Source organism: Lichenostomus cassidix, chromosome 11, assembly GCF_008360975.1.
Source record: "Lichenostomus cassidix isolate B80296 chromosome 11, HeHo_3.0, whole genome shotgun sequence".
NCBI classification, from domain to species: domain Eukaryota; kingdom Metazoa; phylum Chordata; class Aves; order Passeriformes; family Meliphagidae; genus Lichenostomus; species Lichenostomus cassidix.
The window spans coordinates 8,137,691-8,159,906 of record NC_139492.1 but is presented as its reverse complement, the minus strand read 5'-3'; the positions used below and the strand labels follow the sequence as shown (position 1 = coordinate 8,159,906).

The 22,216-nt window shown below is 42.5% G+C and overlaps 1 protein-coding gene across 1 annotated transcript; it reads right to left on the bottom strand.

The window, feature by feature from the left end:
- Positions 1-3,711: 3,711 nt before the first annotated feature.
- BBS2 (Bardet-Biedl syndrome 2) lies at positions 3,712-22,216 on the bottom strand. Its single transcript, XM_085071753.1, has 17 exons — positions 21,991-22,216; positions 20,384-20,611; positions 19,881-20,006; positions 19,554-19,616; positions 17,009-17,086; positions 14,771-14,875; positions 13,827-13,913; positions 12,396-12,531; positions 10,391-10,530; positions 9,451-9,595; positions 8,701-8,872; positions 7,519-7,648; positions 6,786-6,917; positions 6,123-6,260; positions 5,577-5,689; positions 4,788-4,936; positions 3,712-4,139 (listed from the first exon to the last, which is right to left on the bottom strand). Exons 1-17 carry the CDS (start codon positions 22,105-22,107, stop codon positions 4,033-4,035), a joined length of 2,166 nt encoding a protein of 721 aa, XP_084927879.1. The 5' UTR covers positions 22,108-22,216; the 3' UTR covers positions 3,712-4,032.

Here is a 22,216-nt window from a genome sequence, read left to right as displayed (position 1 = left end):
TACACTGGTCAGGCAAGTTTTGTTACAAAATGCCTAAGACATTTTCTGGGGCTTAACTGTATTCCTGTTTGTAGAGACAAAAATAAAGGAGTTGCCATGGGAAATATGAGGTTTTTCCAGCTGCACAGCTCTGTGGAGTTGGGAAGGAAGACAGTGAGGCTATAAAGCTTCTGGCATTGAGAAGGACTTGGCACTGTAATAAGGATGAGGACTTTATTATGCTAAATGCTGTGCAGACAGACCCAGATACAGCCCTTTTTCCAAAGAATTTACAAGCTCAACAGCCAAGAAGAAGCCTGTTCCCGCACACTTTCCTTGGGTGGGTGTGCAGATAGCTCCCAGCTCCAGTCTCAGAACAGGGGCCAGGGACTGGCAGCAGGAATGAGGCAACTTACCTTTTACTGGCTTAGCATCGATAGGTGGTAGTAAGGTCACCAACAGCACAGCCTCATGTCCTTTTAGTTATGTCCTGGGATCTGCTGGGTTTTAACATGGCTTCTGTCACTGAAGATCAGCTCAGATCTTTGGAGGCAGCAGCCAGCCAAGTCTTGGGGTCCACAGCAAGAAAGGCAGTGAGTGTGGCCTTGGTGCACCTCCCTGCACGTTTTCAGTACTGTGCACCTGCCCCACATTCACTGCAAGCAGGACTGTGCCAGACTCACCTCTGAGGTGTCCAGCCTACCACGAGGTGCAGCAGAGCTGTAATGATACTTCAGGAGACAGCCAGAGTGCAGAACACCTCACCAGAGGCTTGGCCCTGGCCTGCACCTGCTTGCCTGAAACTTCTTTTTGGCACTGAGACACAGATGTTCTTTCACCTCATCCAAGCCAGACAGTGCTGGCCACAGGCTTGCAGTAAGCTGGGGAGTGTCCATGTTTCATACCTCACTTCTAGGAGAGGAGAGGGTAGCTTTGGATTAAAGTCTGCTCCTTGTCCTGTTCCAGGCCTGCTGGAGGCCACCACAGTGGTGTAAGACCACAGCTCTCAGCAGAGGAGCAGTAAGCTCAAAGTAAGGCTCGCTGTCAACATGAGTACGCTGCACCCTTTCCGAAGCAGGTGGGATGTCCTGTGGGCATGTCTTCATGAAGGATCAAGAGCAACAACTTTCAGCTTCGATCCCAATACACGAAGTTCAAAAAAGGAAGCCTGGAGGCAGTTGGCAGGAGCCCTTGCCATAGCTTCCAAAGGGAAAGGTATCTCAGCCCCCACAGGTGCCAGAGCAAGGGGCCAACATTGGGGCCATAGACTGTGCAGGACTGTCTAGCACCAGTGCCAGTTCCATCCCAGATGATGAGCAGCTGCTCAGTTCTAGGTACTCCCTTGTGCTCTGTTGGGCAGGAAGGACGGCTGAGAGGCGGTTGCCCCAAGCTGCTGTTGCAAGATCTTGTTCATATTCCAACTCATTTCCCTAAGCCAGCATCTCTATGCACTGCCAAAGCTTTCTTGCTCAGTTTTAATCTTCCTTTGCTGCTTATAAAGTCAAGGGAATGAAGCTAGAAACAAATCCTGAAGTGAGGACAAAACTCTGTGAATCATGATTTCTGAGGTACTCTGCTGCCTATCAGGGCAGTAGCTCTTCCTGGGAAGAAAACAGCTCTTATTCTGAGCTCTCCACTAGAATGAGACAAGTAATGAAGGTTTCAAAGAAAAAAAAAACAAAATTATTTGGGTAGTTTGGAACAAAAGTGACAGACACCACAGATACTCACAGCACAGTCTGCTAGGCAAAGTTGGGAGTAAATTCATTAACAAAACAAAGTTACTTCTTTGACTGCATTGTGAGCCTAAGAATGTCCTTGGTAAATCTTGGAACCGCCTTCCAGGAGAGTGTGAACAAGCTGGACTCTCTAGAGCTTGCTGCTTTTTAATAGTATTACACTAGAGGGCATACCAGCCTCTGCTTGGGCAAGCTTGTATCTACCTGATCACACAAGGAACCACCCTTCTTCCTCTGGTGACTCAGATGAAGTAATTTAAGAAGCCAAATTTGCAGTTAGCTTTCAAAGGTCTAAAAATGAACATGTCTCTGCTCTCCCACCCTTCTTGTTAGGTCCTCAAGCCACAGGCAGCCCCAGGCATGGTACAGGGGAAAGACTTCACTCACCAAAATTGCAAATGACATGAGCTACTGGAGGAAGAGGGGCCTTCATTTACGTAGTGCCAGTAATGGAAGCTTTCTCTATAGATGCTCTTGCTGGATATCAATCTCTATCTACGATTAGCTGTAGCTACTTGCGAACTATGTGCATTTTTCATCTGGCAAAGATAAAAGTTGGTTTTACAGGAAAATAAATTACAAATTTGCTGTCAGAAACTTTGATAAGGGAAATCAGCCTTACCAGAGGTCTGGACAGTGAGTGAAGGACTGACCTCACTGCCAGGAGCAGAACAGAGCTGGGACTGGCAGTACCTGGTGCATAGTCCTGAAATCAGGTTGATGGGAAAGCTGCTTTCTGAGCAGAGCTGCTCTCTTGCTCACTTATCATTAAATGGAGTACATAAATGTAAGCAAGCAAGCATTAGGATTTTGAACATAAAGAATAAGAGGTTGAAACAGTGGGAACAGGTATAGCAAGTGGCAGAAAGCCCAGGACTTATGCCAGGAGACTGTTCCATAATCAAGTCTCTGAGCTCACTTGCTTAGAACAGCATGGGTGGCTCACCACCCTTCTACCAAGCAGCTGGATTTGACTAACAAGTTTCTTAAAAGGATTCAAATGAGCTCCTGCTGTACATTCTAACTGACAGAGGTCTGTGCTTTCAGCAGCACAGTTCTCCATATGGAAGGGGCCAAAGCAGTGGCAAGGGGCAGTTTTGGGGATAAAACACATTGCAAGAATTACGTTCCTATTCAACTGGTAACATGCTCACCAGTGGCTCTGTAACAAAGGGTAGGTTGCTGATTTTAATTCAGTAGTGGCTTGTAAGAGAGACCAGTTAGAGGACATGACTCCTTCTGACAGCCCCAAGAAGCCACTCAGGAACTTCAAGGTGGCTGACTCCTCCCCACCCGCGTCGCAAACACCACAGTATGGTGGCAGGGGCGCTGGGGCCCAACCTCCATCCTCTGCAGGTTATTTTTAGCTTCTAAAAGAAATTTGCTTTGGCAGAGGTTCTAAAATACCTTTAGATCTGAGATAGAGCCTTACTATAATGTTTGAATCCCATTCTAAGAGATCACACAATTAGACTGGTTTGAGCCAGGAGCCAAGTCATTTTTCAATACCTTCTTCTTTTGATCCCATTAAGTACCACCAGCTCTTCATGATTATGCACCAAACTTGGGTGTGTAGCTTGTTTTTGTTGTTCCTGAAATGCACCCTTGCCCACCTCAGTATCTGCAGTTTTTCCAGCAATAGCACAGAACCAGTAGCTGGAAGCAAAACTTCCTGCAATCCAGGTGTGGGGAGAGCGTTGGATACAAAACAGACCACTTCCTACCTGTTCAGATCATGGAACTGGATGCCTATCAGAGATCTTCTGGCTTAAAAGCCAGCAAGATGCTATCCCTTTGGTGGTTTTCATGCACTGCAATGCAGTTTACCTAAAGAGCCACACATCCCTGCAGTGAAACCCAGGACTCTCCAGCACAGGAAGTTCAAGTGTAAAGAGACTACACAGCAGAAACCAGAGAAGTTGTTTGGGTGGGGATTTTTCAACAAATAAATGTAGCAGTACACATCTCCCCAGCTAAATCAGAACAAAATCAGTCAAGCCAGTCTATGTTTTAATGGAAAAAAACAATGCCATAACTACAAAATATATTTAAATACATAAATAAGTTACTGTAATAAAAAATAACTGTTTGAACGTTGTATTTCTGTCTTATATAAATAGCACATCTGCACTTAAACTCTGATGCTCTCTTCATGGAGCTTTGGTCTGTATTATATTTCTCACCTGACAGCTTAACTACAGCGCTACCTTTGCAATTACTTCACCCTACAGTGGAGTAGGAGCCTGAATTAACTGCTTGTCTTCCATTATCTGCCCAGTGCATGGAATCACTGCCTCTGTGCAGCTGCTGCTCCTCAAGAAGAGGCTGTTCCCACACGCATTATCCTGAACAGTGTGTTGAAGTTGTTGCTTCTTATTGCATCCCGACAAGCACTGATCACTTGTGTTTTAGGTTTGCCAACTGCAAAGAGGAAAAAAAATGAAGAAAAGAAAAAAACCCTTCCGTTTCAGAGCGAAAAACTGGTAAAAATACTTATTTGATCCAGTCTGAAAATTTAGGGGTTTCTTTCAAATACTTTTTAAACACATGATGAAACACCACCTTTTTTCTAGTACATTAAAAAAATCCTTTCTTTAAAGAAGAATTACTTGTAGCTCTCTGTTTTATAAGAGCTCATTGGAAGGGGAATGCTATAAATAGACAAAAAAGTACCTCCCTCCCCAAAGACCTACAGGACTAATAATGCAGATAAAACAGCCCTGCTTAAGTTGGTAGTTGATTTTTTTTTAGCAGAATTATAAATTAAGAACTGAAGTAAATCTAAAAATATTTTAAAAGTAGTATGTTCAACAGAACTATCAATTTCTGCATCATTGAGAAATGTGGACACAATTCCAAATTGTTCTAAAATTGTGATCCCAGATCATACTGGACATTCACAGTTGACTGTTACATGTAATTGGCTATGACTAAAGAACGAAAGATTACTTCTAATTGAGTTTTAGGCCAAAAAGCCTGAAGTCACTTACGTCCCAGAGGTCGCCTGGGTTAGTTATCTGCCTCACTGGGGTCTGAGACTCCACATTCCCTCCAAAAACACAGACTTACCACGTAACCGCCCAGCTCTCTGGATTGCCTGATTCACGGCTTTCAGATTATTCAAGAGCTCTGTGTGATTGTTGCAACGAATTTTGTATTGGTTTATTAAATCTCTGTTCAGGTCATACAGCTCGCTGTACCGTGCCTTCATGTTTTTCCTGGGGAACAATCAGTGCAGTTATTTGCAACTCTGAGGACAAGAAAGTCATTCCTGGTTTGTCAATGTAGCAATACATGGTTATGATGGCTACCACAGCAACCTGCATGTCTGCCAGCTACAAGGCAACAGACCTGTCTAGACAGGTTATACTCATTACTATCCTAAAAACCCCAAACAGTCTATTTTTGCAGTTACTTTATCCAGCAAGCCGAAATGGAGATGCCGCTTTCCCCAGTGAAAGTACCACTGCCCTGCAGTAGCTTGGGCCTCTTTACTGCTGCTCTTCAGAGTAAAGCTCAGCATTAGCAGAAAACAGCAAATCAGAGTGAAAACCTGACACCTAAAACTTCTTTCTTGGTGTTCTCAAAAGCTCATACACCACAGATAGCTTTTCCTGACTTCTTCCCTTAATATATCTTTTCTATCACACCATCTTGAAGTGAATTCACCTCACCAGATATACATTAAACCCCTACCCTTATCCTCTTGCCTTCCCCTGACTGGTTCCCCACCTAAAGAGCATGACAAGGCTCAAGGAGAGCTCATGGTGAGACCATCAAAGGTGCACTTTTCTGCCTGAAAAGCAAAGACTGGCCGTTCTAAACCTCAAACACACAAGCCAGGCAGCAATTACTCACATGTCTCCCAGGAGCCGTGCATCTTCTGCCTGAACCAGCATGCCGCGGATGAGGTTGGAGTGTTCAGCCATGTCAGCAGTGAGCCTCTGATTCACTGCATGGTGCTCATCCACCTGTCCAATGGAAACAAGTCGTGAGCAACTTGGCATCTTGGGCACACAGGGCTCAGGCTAAATCTCAGCCCAGTGCAATAGAAAGTAACATCCCAACCTAACCAACCAGCACCCCTGAGATTATTCTCCTTCCCCTCACTGCCAGAGCAGTACCTTGGCCCCCAGAAAGGGTGATCATACTAAGATACAAATCTCACATGCTGACCCAAACCTATAGCTACTTTATCCTGAACAACCAACTGATGGGAAGCAAGGGCCTGTTCTACAGAACAAAAATAGACAGAAAGTTGAAGCTGTCCCACAGAATATACAGCAAGCCATTGTGGGCTGATTTCCACAACAAAGATAAAGCAATTTAGAGATCCTCTCATAAAAACCCCTAGTGACTGCTTATCTGGGGTGTCCTACTTAGAAACGCCCAAAGCCTCCTCACCTTCACCAACACTTTCCGCAGCTCCTCAAAGTAGGCAGGAAAATCTGCTTCCGCCTGCAAATCCTCAATGGCCAGGAAAGAGGCCATTGACTGGATAATGTCACCAGCTAGATCAATATCATCTGTGTTGATGGAAATCTGTCAGAAAGGAAAGAATGCACTTTAGCATTCTTCCATGCCAAAACATCTCCTGGAACTGCCTGGCAGTACTGCCTCTCCAACAGTTACTCAGGCTCAAAGCAGGTCCTTTTATCAAGTGAGTATGGGCAAGCTCTACAGCTTTCAGTAGACAAGAAGACACTGATTTCAAAGGGGCTTTTATTCAGGTTTGGGATAGAGGGGCATCTGTGCACACAGAACCAGTGCAAAAGTTACAGGCAGCCTCTGTGCCTCACATTATGGCTCCCTGAAACCACTCTGTATGAAAATAAATTCCCTTCTTCCTACATATCCACAGACTAAGTAATTTACTTCACTAACAGACCCTGGAATTTTGGCCATCAACAGCAAATGGACACAAGTTTCTAAAAGCATGAGTATTTTCTCTGCCTGTTCAGTTGACCTTCATTTTTACTGCCTCATACTGGCAGTGTGAGTATACTGGTTTCACTGGAGTATCATGAAAGGTACTCATGAAAGTACCTCATCCATGAAGGTACTCACCTCTCCACCAGTCTTGATTTTAATGCAGAGCTGACCTGCATTACGAAGGGAAGTGAAGCAAACCTGAAAAGGAGCGCTCTGAAACTCTGCATCCTCTGGCAGCAAGAAGCTCTGATTCAGCCACATAACGATCTTGCAAAAATAAAATTAAGAGCATCAGCCATCCCTTGTGTGGAAAGCCTGCGGAACCACACAATGTCCCTGTACATGATGTGCACCAGAACACTCTGTTCAGGTTACCCCAGAAATTCCATTTACTAAATTTCATCCCCTAACTCCATGCCATTAACTTGTGAGAATGAGGACAGTTGAAACCTTGCATCAAAGCTGAATATTCCTAAAAAAATCGAATCAAACAAGCAGAGACTGCTATGAAACTGAGCCACTACCTGAGCACTGTGCTGCCTTTTTCCTGTTCTCTGCTCATCTACAAAGCTCAACACTCTCTACAGGTCTCCTGCTATCAGCAGGCACACAGCAAACAAGATAGTATCTGAAACACCTCCTGATCTCAGGCCTTTATTTCCTGCAGGAATTCCTGATGCTTGGAACGCCTCAACTGAGTCATCTTTTAAAGACAGAGAAATGCAGGGTTGAGGGGAAATACACAGACTCCAAAGGCCAGTAGTGCAGCTCACCACAAATCTTTTCCTTTGCTTTTGGAAATCTCAAACTGATTGCAAACCCACCACCTAGGCAAGACCTGAAACCAGGAAGAAGAGTAGAAACTCACCCTTTGTGGCCTCTCATTCATGGTACAGTTTACAAAGCTCAGGGGCTCCGTGGCTGAGTCGGGGCTGCTCAGAGCATACATGGAGAAGCGGGGAAGCTGTCTCGTCAACTCAAATACGTGGAACTGTGTGCTGTAAGCAATCCAATGGAAAAACAGGGAGTTACTAACATAGCAGGGATTCACCTATTGAAATGGTCCCTGGTTGTTTTTTAGCTGGGGAATGACATCCAGACATCCACAGTTTCCAGTTACATTATCAGCTGCTTACTGCTTCCCAGGAAGAAACACTGAAACCTGAAAATTCCAGGCTTATCACATCATGAGGTTGTATGATTCCTCTCCATCGCTGTCATTTTCAATAACCCTTCCACTCAAGTATACACTCTAGGCTAATACAATTTTACTATATGATTGGGTATTTTCTTTGCAAGTTCAGTGATGTCTTATTAAAAGCAGTAATAAAGACAAATAGAGAAAACAGAAAGGGAATTCAGTCCCATATAGTCTTTTTGCAGTGGGTGGCTAACTCTCAAAATATGCCTCCCTGTTCAGGTAAGGATGCTGCCTCCTCAGGCCCCAAGAGCTCTGGCAGATGTGAGCAGGAAGAAAGTTGTTTTCAAGGATATATGAAGAGACATTTTATTTTCTATGGAGAAATATTTCTATGGGAGACTGGAAAAATGTTGTCTCAAAATCAAACAGGTTCTACTTTCTATTTGCCCTGAAGTCAAATGGGTTCAGGGTTACTTTACAGCTTGAGAGACACGGCTGTGTCTCCAGGCTTGCTCAGGTACTCCATCCAGAGCAGCTACCATGCAGGACCCAGAGAGGCAGCCCCTTAGAGATGACAGGATAGAGTCTCTCCATCTCTTGATTCCCTCCACACACCCACAGTAACACATCTCCCAGACAAATGTGCATTTCTTCCCTAAAGGCAGAACCAGAACACAACAGATCACAATGGTTGCAGAGCATTTAGACCTAGTCTGGGAAAGAACTCAGTGCCACAGGTCCATCAGTGTTTTTAAGAAAGCATCCCAGCTCTTCTTCCAGTAACACAGAGAAGTAGGGCATCCAGGAATTAACGGTACACTTCTCATGGGACAAGCATGAAGTCACATTATTGCTGTTTCCTGGTCCCACAGTTCTGGAGACCAGCAGAGATCACAACAAAAAACTCACCTGTTTCGGTAACCCACAAAGGCTTTGATGTGCAAATCCACAGGGACATCTTTGGGTGGAGTAAGGGGAACACGAACACAGCCTGAGAGGTTCTGGAGACTGGGGTGGACCACATGGCTCTCTCCTTCAAATATGCCCTCAGCAAAGATCAGCACAGCACGGATGATTGTGTCTTAGCAACAGCAAGAAAAAACAGTTCCTAAATTAAAAGCTGTCCTCTGGCAACAAAGCACCGCTGTTTTCATAATTAAGCATGGTCAACTCCTTGCACCCCTTCTCTGAATTACTGAAATATCCCAGGTGACCAGGACTGCCACACCTGAACCCAACTGCATCTGCAGTGTGCCTGGTGTGAGGTGAATGTGCTGTCTTGGGGTAGTTCCAGTTTTGCATGTAAAGCCAGCTGAGATCCAGCTGCATTCATGCAACACCCTCACTAATGCAGCTGTGGGTTGGTGTTTACAGTCAACACAAGGAGTGCTGCAGTGCTCCAAGGCTGATTTCATCCAAGTTAAATGTTAATTGCCTCAGAAGATAACATATAATAAGAAACAAATTCCATCAAACTCCTGTCCCCTAAGACCCATCCAAGGAACACAGCTTGACTGAAAACTCTGTGAAAGGAAAGAAACCACAAAGGGGACATTACAGACAATAAAGGGGAGACATTCAAATCACCAGCTAAATATAACTAAAAATTTGCATGAATTTACATGAAGTGAATGTCAATGGTTGCAGGTTACCACTCACCGTTTGTGGTGGAAATACACAGCTCCACATGGGCAGACTGGCTGTCAGAGCCCAGATTAACTGAGAGGGCTGTCTGGAGTTGGGTGTTTGCTGGAATCACACCTCTCTGCCCATCAGCTTCCTTCAACCGAGTGTTCAATTCAGCCTGTTGCAAAACACATACCCTTCAGGATCAGAATTTCAATATTTTCATTCAAAAAGCCTAGAAAACATACACACAAGTCAGTTCTCTTTCCTTGGAGAAGACTGCATTACAGCAACTCCCAGATACTTCCAACAAGCTATGAATGGTGGCTGGATTAGGCATGGAGCTGTGGACACTTGGACTATAATGTGCTTGAGTGTTTTGCCATGGATGGATCTAAGTTCTGTATCCAAACGTTTACTCAAAAAATCACTTAACATGTATCAGTTTTAAGCACAAGCTTATAGAATTCCAAGCTTCTGCCACTGGTGGTCATTTGCTGTTCAAATATGAGTTCGCTCTTTCCTCAGACTATCTTTTGAAACTATTTCTGCACATTCACCATCAAGCCACCACTGCACTTCCTACACCCTGGCAGTGCTCCCAGCCCTCACCCAGTGACCTGATCCTCTCACACAATCCCCTCTGACTCCCAAGCTGGCTTATGCACTGAAAATTACAATCTGCAGTCATAAGCCAAAGCACAGGGCTGAAGGGAATCCAGCTCTGAAAACAACTGTTCTGGCAAGAGGAAGGAGCAAAGAAAGCTTTATTAAAATACAAAAAGCAAGTTCTGAACTTGCACAAGGAGCAAGCCAAATGCAGAAGCAGGAACCCCCAGCAGACAATCTCACTACATCCTGACAAGCTACAGCTCTGACTTGTCTGGACTGCCCCACAACTGCTTCCCAGATTGCTCCAGGTTTATACCAACAGGAATATATGTTTTAGACCTACACATTATTTAAGCAGTACCTTTGCATTTTCCTCGTAATTTTTTAATTCCAGAAGCAGATTCTGTCTCTTTTGACTAAGCTCTCGGATCAGATCCTGCTCAGCACTCGTATCCATTAGGTTTCCTTTCATGTCCTCACCTCCTGGCAGATAGCCTCGGACTGTACAGAAACAAAACATAGCTCCTTTCAGCAAAGACTTTCACAGCCTCCCCAGAACTTCTGTTTCTGTGACATGACTCCCTTGTATCACCTCTGCAGCAGATACTAGTTCTGGTCTCTAGATAGTACTATTCAGCTGAAAACCTGAGCACTGATTTAGACCCACAGAGGCTCTCATTTTCTTGGTGACTGTGGCAAAAGAACTGCACATTAAATGAAAAGAAAAAGGTAATTTTCCAACCTGTCTTTAAGCTGTACTCATCTGACCAGACAAGTGCAGCACCCAGTCCTTTTGAAAGAGGATTCCCCCTGCAATCATTCTTTCAGGTGCTTAGGCAAGTTTACAATTATGCAAAATTAATAAAATGTGTACCTAGATTTCTAGAGCTGGTCAGAGGAGTTGTTGCTGTCTGGAAGTGACTGTAAGTCGCTGTTAATCAGCCAGTAAACAACATTTATACACACTCGTTTTTCCCCAAATCAAGGGATACTTCACTTCAAGGGGTAAGACTTTCTTTTCAGTAGCCCAGTAGAGCATAGAGTTATGGAAATACCTCTACCTGTCTGTGGAGACAGAGGACCTGAATAGGTGATGAGACAACTTTCATCTTGCTCTAGGGCTGTCTGACTGCAGCTGACAATGAAAGCCAGGGACAAAAGTCTTTTACCTGGGAAGAATATGCTGCCTGATTGCACATGACTGCTGTCCTTTAAAAAATTGCATGAAACGTGAAATCATTCAACTTTCACACTGTCCTCCAATGAAAGGACCCACTTTATTATTTCTGAGTGATTCATTTGTTTAAAATGAGAGCAAGACAAAAACCACACTGCAACACAGAAGAACACCTCATGTGAAAGGATGCTAGTCACAAATAGAACTCTAATAACATTGTCTATATAACCCCAGCCACATTAATTACTAAGGCCAAAAGGGATCCCCATCATGCCAAGGCTTGTTTACAATGGACCCATCACAAAAGGATGATCGTATTCAGTGATACCAACCTACACACCTCTGCTAGGATAAGGTACTCCAGAACTGCTTACAATGCTCCCCTTCTGTAAGCTTGGGAAAAAGGTTTATACGCTGAGACCCAAGTGCAGCAAATCCCCACAGCCTGTGATTAAGACAGCAAAACACTCTGCTATTTAACAAGAACAGGCTTTTGTTTCAAATGGGTTATGCCAGACCTGCTTGTCTCAGGCCACTGACGCCAAGGAGTCGGATAATCACACCAATGTCTTTCCTGAAGCCATCCCTGTAAATTCATATTGAGCTTATTTAAATAATCTGTGATCATATTTGTTTCCACTCACAATAACCAGGTCTGACTTCTTGAATGCATGGTGGGACAAATCCACCACTTCCCCAGTTTCAGGATAGCATTTTCCAGGAAACAAAATGCTGTTAAGATCTAAAATTTCTAACATAAAAACTCTTCATCTGCAGAAGAAAATCTAAACACACACACCCTTAGCTCTCTAAACACCTTTACCTACTGTAAAGTAGCCAAAGAACTAAAACATAGAAAAAAAAATTCATCTATTATAATGTAGCCTGAAGAACCAGAGTCTGTACTGAACATCATTATCTTTGCATTAGGATGAGGCTTCTTCCATTAGACAAATGAATTTTGATGGTTTCTTAGATCATAATGAAACACACGCTGATTCTCACAGAAAAGGCAATATTCAAAATCCTGTTTGCAGATAGCGTAACTCAAAATTCCCTTAACTGCACATAAAGCAAAGGGAATTTGGCACACAAAATGTTGGAACCAAAACAATGTTTAGCTAATCTGAGATGATGTGATGTGCCTGATATTACTGTATTACATTAATATCTTGAGCAATGCTTTTACCTTCACCATCAATTGAGCAGCAGATTAACTGGGTGCTCCCATCCATTCTGTAATCCCCCTCCACCAGTCCTGCAATTGAGGAAGCAAAGTTGTCCTTAAAGATGACCTCCCCAGTGCGGTCACTGCGTGCATCAACCTGGAACAACAAAGAGTTCTGAGCCTCAGTAGGAAGAGAAAAGCCAACCCCAAAACAAGTGTCGTGCCATACTCTGAGCTGTTAACTGAAAGCCAGCTCTATTCACAGAACTGCAGGTAAAGCTGCAGCTCTGCTCATCTGAACACCACACATGAAAAAAATACCACCAAGAAATGACCTCTAGGCAGACTCTAGAAGGAGCTCGAAGGAATTTCTCTTCAGAAATGCTTCCTTAAGTTACAAAACCAGAAAAGGAAGGAAATAAAAGGGATTGCAAGTCTGCACTAGAAAGTTTATACACATAGGATGCAGCAATGATCGGACTGAACCAGAAATAACCTTAATGCAGTATTTACAACCTCTCCTCTTTGCTGCAGCCCTTGTGTGGTGAATTATTTTTATACACAAATACCACAACCTTCAATTATCTTTCACTGGATAAGAAGGGTGAGGTGGGCTCAGTTCCATGCACTTTGTATTTTCCAAAGCACAGGTCACAGGATTGCTCTTTCTAGGAGTTTGGACCATTTCAGACCAACAAGTTGGGTAGATACTGCCAATAGAAAAGAACAGGAGTAAAGCAAGCAGAGGTTCTCTCTTTAACAATGTTGCACATCTAATCCAACGTAAATTACAACATCTCTGCACTCCAGACTGACAGCTTGATAAGAAGTTATTAAAGTGCCACAGGCTAATGAGAGTAATAAGAGGTGTGAAGAAAAAAGCCAAGCTTTACAGAAAAACCTGGCAAGCTGCATCCAAGAGATATGTGGCAGTTAAAACAGTCATTTCTGGCAAAGAGGAATACCAAGGAACAGGCTTAAAAGACTAAGACTGAGCTTTAAAGAATGCCTTTACATAAAATGAAATAATGCTTCATTAATCCTGCCACAGTAGAGAGCAACGCTGCTCTTCTCTTACATAACAGCATTGTCTTCCCTGTAGTTGGGAACATTTAGAAAACACTGCAGAGGATTATTAGCGTGTCCTCAAGACACACCCGAATAGAGACACTCAAGAACTCTAGGATGTGGCATAGGATCTCTGCTGCCATGGAAACAACTTGCCACACCTTAGCAATTGACTCCGAGCTAAGCAGGGGAAGCAGCTTTTCTCCGATCTTGCACTTGGCACAGAACTTACCAGCCAAACGAGATTTATTGCAATAGATCTCCAGTACTCAGGTTTCTAAGTATTTTCAGTTTTTGGTTGTTGTTCTCCAGATAACTTAACAGCCTGGTTCAAACACAGCCCCCATATCTACAGCTCCTCATTCTCCCCGTGTACAAACTCACCTTCCCATTAGACCAGCCAGTGATCAACTCACACACTCCATCAGAGTTCAGGTCAAAAGCATGTATGCTCATTGCTTGGTTTTTTGACTGAGGACAGAAAAGAAAGAACAAATTAAGCTTGGATATGTTTTCTAAATTGTGCATGTTTGACACATGCCAAACACTGGACTACAAGGCTACAGAGATTACAGAAATAAATACAACTATGTCTCTTAAGAGGAAGTCTGAGCACTACTATTTCTAAGGTCACACACACGAGAAATCTTAGCCATTGCACTACTAATCTAATCCACTGCTTTCAAAAGATCTGATCATTCCTTTAAATACATTTCCACCCAAGCAGATGATTAGAACTCACAGAAACTGTGTAAAAAACCAAATCCTCTAGGAAAAAAAATATCAGGGCTTCAACACTGTCATAAAACAAGACCATTGAGGACAGCCATGAGCTTCTTCCTGCCACCTCCTGAGGAGTTTTCTTATTACTATGAAATAGACTATTCTGTGTTATATTAATAATATTAAAATGAGCATCAGGAAAGGATCTTGACAAATTGATTTGCTGGAACAGCAAATTGTTATTGATGAGAAAAATTAACTTTGAACATAGACAATGCAAGATTTCAGTCTCTGAAAAACAGTTTACTGATTCAACCAGTTTCCTAACATGAACTCAAATGTCTCTGTTGTTAAGCTGAAGAATCCCTAGTTGTATGGGTGCATCCCTGCCATTTAAACCACGACCAACAGCCCAAAAGTAATGCAGGAACTGACATGGTATTTTATGTGAACCAGTATAAACAGGTAGATTTTGTAAGAACAAAATCAAGTTCTCTGCTCAGCAAAGTTCACCTAAGGATAACATCTGCATGACCTGAAATTAGATACCAAGTCTCCTGGCAGCCTTCAAGCTTCCAGTGACAATACACCAACAATGGACTAACCTTAATCCTCCAGTAGCGTGCTGTCTTGTTGTAAACTCCGACAGTGCCATTAGCAAGAGCATAGCCAAAGCGACTGCCATACATGGGGCTAAGTGCAGTGATAGTCTGGCGGGGAAAGGAGGGAGAGAGAGGATACAGGAGTGAAAACTTTTGCAGCTTCAAGGAGCAGGGAACAGGCTATAGATGTATCATATGAATCCTACAGTACTTAAAGGGTAAGTAAGTCTGTTGTAGGAAGTATTGAATACTGAAGTAACTACTTTCAACAATAGGTCTGAAATCACTGAAGGCTTTGTAGGATTTCTTCACACAAGCTATATTGCCAGTGTTAGGACACACTTCAGCAAGGATTGCAGAATTGCCCACAAACTGTGTACTTTGACCAACTATTTCCTACCACAGGCAGCAAAACAACTGGTCATAGGATTCCTGTGGTCATCAGTGCTAACACACTATTATTGAGAAATTACACACAACATTCCTTAAGCTTAAGGAGTTCACGATGCCAAAGGTTCAACTTGCCTGGGTTAGGAAAGCCCTGGAGATATTATTGGTAGAAAATCTTTGCCCAGTACTAGTGAGATAAAAATTAACAACTCCCACAGTTGGACTTCTTTGGAACACAACTGGAACACCAGGCTAGGTGTCCTACCTGAGTAAGTTTCAGGGAAAGACCTGAGAGTCATAACTTGGCCTGTTTCTCACTCCTTTTAAGACCCATTCCTCATTGAGCAAAGGTTCTCCAGGCTTGGAAATTCAGGTTTTCCCACACACTGAGACTAGAGATTTTAATGTCAGGAGAAATAATTGCAATCATCTCTCTGGTCTTCTGTACAATGCAGCACAAGAGACTTCCTTCAACGAAATTCTTCCCCAACGCCTTATTTAAACTCCTCTGACTGTGCTCCTTGGAAGTTTTTGCCATGAAACCTTGTTTTCAAACAATTTTCTTTTCTTCTCACAACCTTCTGCAGAGTCTTTCCTAAGTATCAAACTAAATTATGTCCAGTCAGGACAGAAGACTCGAGCAACAGTCAAACACAAAGGTAACAATACTCCCTAAATGTATACTTGATTGTCTATTTAGAAGAATCACAACAGTCTACAGCTTCCGTTTAAGCAGAGTAAGTGATTAAACACAGCAAATGCAAACTATCCAAGACTTCCAAACCAAACGTAATGTATACAGACATTGTTCCCTGGATTTACCTTCCTAAAAAGGTTTAGGTTCAGCTGTGTCCTTTTGTATTAGAACAGCAGAATTGTAACAGGCCTCCTACGACTGCAGGTGTAAATTTACTACAATTCTAATGTGGATCTGGAAATAAATCACACTTGAGAGTGATAAACATTTAGCGTCCCTTTAATGAGAATATCTACGTGACCAGACTGGCCACTGCACAGAAAGCAGGACATATTACAGGCCCAGTTCTAACTGCAGTGATAGCAACAACCTCCTTTTCCAGAACAGTGCCTGGATTTGTCTTTTATAGCTCTTCGTAAGTGGTTTATTAGCTAAGCCTTTTAGTCCCATCTTGGGCAGCAGGGAGATCTTTAAGGACAAAGGTCTGTAACCTTACTCTACCTTGGGTCCAGAAGGGCTGTGGGAAGACTGAGAACTCTTCTAAATGCAGTGATAAAGGTATTTTACTCCCTCCCAAAAAAAACAAAATCAGTGGGGATCTTCTCTCAGTTAGTAAGCTAAAGAACAACTCCTACACCTATTATTCACCCCTCTGTAAACCTATCTGCCCAATACCTTACTTTAGTCACAGCTCTTTTTATGCAGCCAATGTGTAACTCCAATTACAGTATAAACTTCCCTGGGCATCCCCCTAATACCCTGACATACACTGTCTGGACAAGTTACATCATCATGATTGCATCAAGCACATTTGAGGAAAACTGTAGAAGACATCTGTTTACGCAGAGGACGCTACGAGCTTCAATCACAATCCAGCAACTTTAATCACCTCTGCACAGGGTCCTGACTGTCAGCCAAGCAATTGTCACCTTTCTCAATGGGGTGAAAGGTTTGTAAATAAACAAAGCAAAAAACCCCCTGCATAATGAAAGACATTATTAAACTCCAACTTTTGCAGTTCTAGCAGGATACTGTGCCAAATAGTTAAATAACTACTTAACTACACAATAAATCTGAACCAGAAAAGCTTCAGAGTACACAACACTTTCAGCTCCATCAGCAACTATAATAAACATTAGCCAGAAATAATTTACCTCTGTCTCTGACATTTCTGCCACAATCTCATCTTCTTTAAACACACGGATGTCAAAATCTTCAGAGCCAACAAGAAGCTGAAAAAAAAATAGTGTTCCTTTAAAATAATTATGCAAGCTAAGGAAGCAAGCAACAGGATCCAGAGGACAAAAGAGTATTTCAAGCCCAGCAATCAAGTGGTTTTAACAGATCTACGAAATGTTGCCAGCATTGCACTGAACATCCCTCATTAAAAAAAAAACAACACATTAAAAAAAACCCAAACCAAAAAAACAAACAAAAAACAATAAATCAATGTACAACCACCTCTGTACCTCCAACCTAAATTGTGGCTGCCACTACTGCAAAGTATGAGTAAAATTATCAAAACGATTATACCACTAGGTATTGAATTGGGTGTTCTGCATCCTCATTCCTTACAATTTCTTATATTTTAGTTCTTTTCCTATTTCCTAGTTCATCAGGTAGAAAACATTTCAAATTCAATGAAAAGGAGCCCAGTGGAAAAGCTCATACAGAAGATGGTGACAAGTCTCAGGTTCTCTTTTGAAAACTGAGGAACAAGGGTGCAGATCTGCTCAGTGCCTTGTCCATAAAGTCATCCATCAAATCAATGACAAACAGAATTATAAATCAAAGTCTAAAACCTGGTAGTACTTTTCCCCACTGGAACCCCTAAGCCTTTCATCTTTACTTGGCAAAAGAGATACAAATCCATAACACAGTTGGATTTTTAAAAAGATTAACGGTTTTTTTCTTCCCAAGTAAAGATGCTTCAGATTATGTCAAACTAAATCACACCAATCTTAGTCTACTGCAGCTATTGAAATAATTTACAGCAATTAACATATTTAAGAAGCATACATTTACACATTTCTTGACCAAGCTGCAACCACCAGCAACAAGCAACCACCTAAAAACACGCAATCCTGAAACAATTACTGGGGATGTTGTATTTTCCAGAGGTTCATTACTTTGATTCACCACATCCACCTCAGTGACTTTCATTCCACTAGACAGAAATTTGAAAGAGCAAGTCAAAGTTTTGCCCCACAAAACTTTTTGCAAGACGGCAGAAAGTAACCTTCATCAATCCAAAAATCCTGAGGAAGACAGTGACAAGTTAGCTCTGTCAGCTACTAAAAGTATATTCGTGCAGTTTTAAAATCAGTCAATTTTAAATGCAAACGTTTTTACTGGGGTGGAAAGAATGGAAATGAAGCTAGCACAGTCAATTATCAGGTAAGATAATTTAAGAAGCTGTTTCTGTGCATATTCTCAGAACTTCAGTTTTAAACCAGAGGCAGTTTCACAAAAGCCACAAATAGAAGTAAATAAATATGCCAAAATGCTTTAAAATCACCTAGATAATTAAGATCAAAAAGAACCCTAAAAAAAATCTCAGTAAATGCATGTTGGGGTAACTGGCCCAACAAGGTAGTTGGATAATGCACCCAACTCTACTCAGCTCAAAGTAGTACCAGATTACACGAACTGCCGAGAATGAACCTTTCTCAAGCAGAAAAATATAGCAAAACAATACAAACCCACATAAAAGCACAATTGCAAACCATTTACAACTAGTGCTATAGATCACTTTCCTGGTTTTTTAATCGTTATACACTTTGTTTAAATACCTCTCAGCACATTAAAAAAATACAAAGAGGAGCTGTGAAGAAATTGATTTGAAACCCTGAAATCGTTTCACTTCCTGAAGATCCCAATTAAGCAGTGTCTGTATCAGTTTAGTGCTTATAAAAAATACATGGAAAATACTGAGGCCCTTTACACCTCACTATTATATAATCCAATTGGATATTCCAAATGAGGATTTTTCAGGAACTAAACAAAGAAGCTTATGTAATTATGTTTAATATTTTAAGACAGATGATAAAATAGTGTTTTTAGCATAATGATTTAACTTCATATTGACTTGCATCTGATGTATACTAGGAAACCATTACTCTTCTTAAAGATTCATATCTAGAAGCACAGTTGTTCATTTGGGATGAAGAAATGTTTCCAAAAGAGAATGCCATACTAATTCACAATTTCATCCATCTCTGGAAGCCTCCATTATAAGAACAGAAGCTGTTTCCTATTGTTTGTCTCACATCATATCAGCAAGCTATGTGTTACAAGTTATTGTCATTTTAAATCAGCAAAGCAAAGACTATTTCATTTTCCCAGGTCACTACAAGGAAACAGGAGAGTTGGATGTGAAGACAGATTTCTTGATTTTACCAAGTGAAGCTTTTCAAAAGGACAGCTTTTTAAAAGTTCACTTTTACATGTAAGATGCTTGCAAGTTGTTTCTCTGAAATTTAAAAGTGTTTATAACCATATGCAAGAAACACCACTGAAAGAGATGCCTTGCCAACTGATATCACAGACATTTCATTGTATTGCTCCTGGTGTAAAGAAAAATCAGAAACTTTAACTGGTAATATAAGTCAGTTGTATTTGATAACCCAAGGATTTTTTCTTATCATTTCACTGCAAGACCACAAGAACAGCTGAATTAATGTGTAAATGGTTACAAACCTCAGTTTTCCCATCACCATCAAAGTCACACAGTGCTAATGAACGGACATTGTCTCCAGTAACCTAAAAGGAGAAGGACAGTATTCAATTATGGTCATAGCTGTTAGAAGCTGAATTATGTTTATTATCTCAACTGCAACAGAACAGTTGACACAGTCAGTGTCCAAGCAATATCTGAGTATTGAATATGCAGCCAAAATACGGTTTAAGGGCTGAGATAAATTAAGAACAATCAACAACTAAATTAATGTTTATCATATTCAAAAAAATTCAAGATGAATCAGTAGCATTGAAAGAATCTAATAACACCAAAACCATTAGGCCTACCGTCCAAAAACGGTCATTTCCTTCATAATCAAAGCCCTGCAGGGCACAGTTCCCACCAATAATAGCAAGTGGAGGTGAAATATCTCCCAGCTTTCCAAGAACTATTGCATTGGCTCCATCTGAAACCTACAGAGAAGTATTAATGGAAAAAGAAACAGCAGACAATAATACATCAGAGTACACAAATCAAGAAAGCTTCCAACACTACTGCTGTCAGTTTAGCTGAGCTCTGAATGCCTATAATTTTTTTTTAATTTGGTCTTGCTAGATGATGTGTGACATATGAATGTGATGTAGTCTGTATGTGTGAGAGTAAATTTTTATGTATTTTTAAATACTGCAGATATTCTACAGACAAAATGTTCTGAATATAGTAGTAGAAATAATGCATAGCACAGATACATAATTAATTGACAAAGGAATGTAAAAACTGTAATCTTTACAATTCAAAGAAACAGAAAATTATGGAGATACTAAAAATGCACACAGTCATATTAACTTGCCTCTCTGTAAAACAAATCCGAGTTGTTATACACATCGTAAGCCAATAAATTAGTCTGTGTTCCAACCAGAAGACAATCATAACCCAGCTGAGGGTTCAGCACCCCTGAAGTCAGACAAGTGATCCCTTGATTAATGTTGAGAAGAGAAATGTCTGAATCTTGGTTACTTTGCACCATTCGGTTTGTGTTTGTTGTCTGTCCTCGGGCATGAGGATTGTGAATAAAAACCTGCAGAAACAAAGACATAAATATTAATACAACACATGTATCTGTTTGCATATAAACAGTAAATACTATTGTTTGAATAGTAACTGTGATGGGGAAGAAGGCATTCACTCAACCTAAATGAGGACAAAAGACTGAAGGTTTTACTGACAATAGTATTTCTCACAGTTATTCTTTCAACTCTGTCAGAAAAAGGGAAATGACAGGAAAAACTGTGCTCTGGACAGTAGGGTTGCAACACCATTGTTTTGTTTGTTTCTGAAAATGACAACTGACAAATCTTCAGCGCAAGGCAAAAATAGGAAACCAAAGGCAGCAGCAACAAACTAAACAAATTACATCTAGCTGGTAACAATGTTTGCAAAACACCCCAAACATTTGGGACAATTTACCTGGTACCTATCTGTAACCTCCATCTGTAGGTGAACAGGGTTAATTTGAAAAGGAACCCATGATGAATATGGTTTTACTCTCACTGACCAATATTCAGTCACTGCAATTGTTTGGAGCCAAGTCAGAGGATCACAGGCTCAACAGTTTGCTTTCTGGCTGTGCAGTCTGTCCCTCGGACAAGCCCTCGTTCTGTGCTGTTCTTAAAGGCGCCAAAATAAAATTAATAATGCTGGGAAACATCACAGATTAACCCTCTTTGTATTTACAACCTAAGTGCCTCTGTGGGTTTATGCTTTAACCTATGCTTTATTAGTCAGGTTGTACTTAATCCTGTTTTGTTTATGCTTCTAACTCAAACAGAGCACACAGGATGCTCTCTGTTCCCGCCAGGCTCTTTGTGCATCAGCCACAGAAACCTCAGCCCCGTTATCAGCACAGAGCTTGGTCTGTAACAGCGCCAAGGCTCACTGCTCTGTGAACGGCACAAAACCGATGGCTTCAAAAAATCCCGTTGTTTGCTAGAAAACGTGTAAGTTTCCTTGGCAACTTGGGTTTGTGGAATGGCTCAGGCTGGAAGGGGCCACAGAAGTCACCTAGTCCAACCTCCTGCTCCAACAGGGTCCCCCAGAGCGTTTTACTCCAGATTGTGTCCAGACGGCTTTTCAAATATCCCCAGGGCTGGAGACTCCACAGCCTCTCTGGGCAGCCTGTGCCACTGCTCAGCCGTGTCACCAGCTACTAATGTTTGCAAACTCTCTTTTGCCACAGAGTGACGTTTCGAGCATCGGGTCCCTGTGCCCGCACGCAGCTCGGGCGCCTCGGCCGCGGCTCTGCGGAGGGCGAGGGGCACAAGCCCCCAGCCCCTGGCCCGGCTCAGCCCTGGCGCCAGGGAGCTGGCGGGAATTAGTGCGGCTTTCGCGGCGGCCGGCGGGGCTGCTCGGCCGGGCTAGGCCGCGCCGCAGCCCCCGAGGCTGCTCCTGCCCCGTTACCTTGCCCGCCTGTGTGGCGGCCGCCAGGCAGGGGTGCGTCCCGTCGTACCGGCCCAGCGCCACCATGCGGGGCAGGATCTTGTGGTTGAGCTTCAGCGTGAACACGGGCACCAGCATGATGGGCGAGGGGCCGCGGGGCAGGGCGGGGCACGCCGGGGGAGGCCGGGCCGGGCCGGGCCGGGCAGCGGGGCCGCCGCCGGACGCGAATCACCGGCACCGGCACCGC

What these genes read in the sequence shown, in the direction of transcription:
- BBS2 (XM_085071753.1), bottom strand. Translation starts at nt 22,107, where the DNA reads ATGCTGGTGCCCGTGTTCACGCTGAAGCTCAACCACAAGATCCTGCCC. An exon ending in TTTGTGGGTTACCGAAACAG is followed by an intron (nt 7,649 to 8,700) that starts GTGAGTTTTTTG and finishes GATTGCTTACAG; the next exon opens with CACACAGTTCCACGTATTTG. An exon ending in GAGAGCTGGGCGGTTACGTG is followed by an intron (nt 4,140 to 4,787) that starts GTAAGTCTGTGT and finishes TCCTCTTTGCAG; the next exon opens with TTGGCAAACCTAAAACACAA.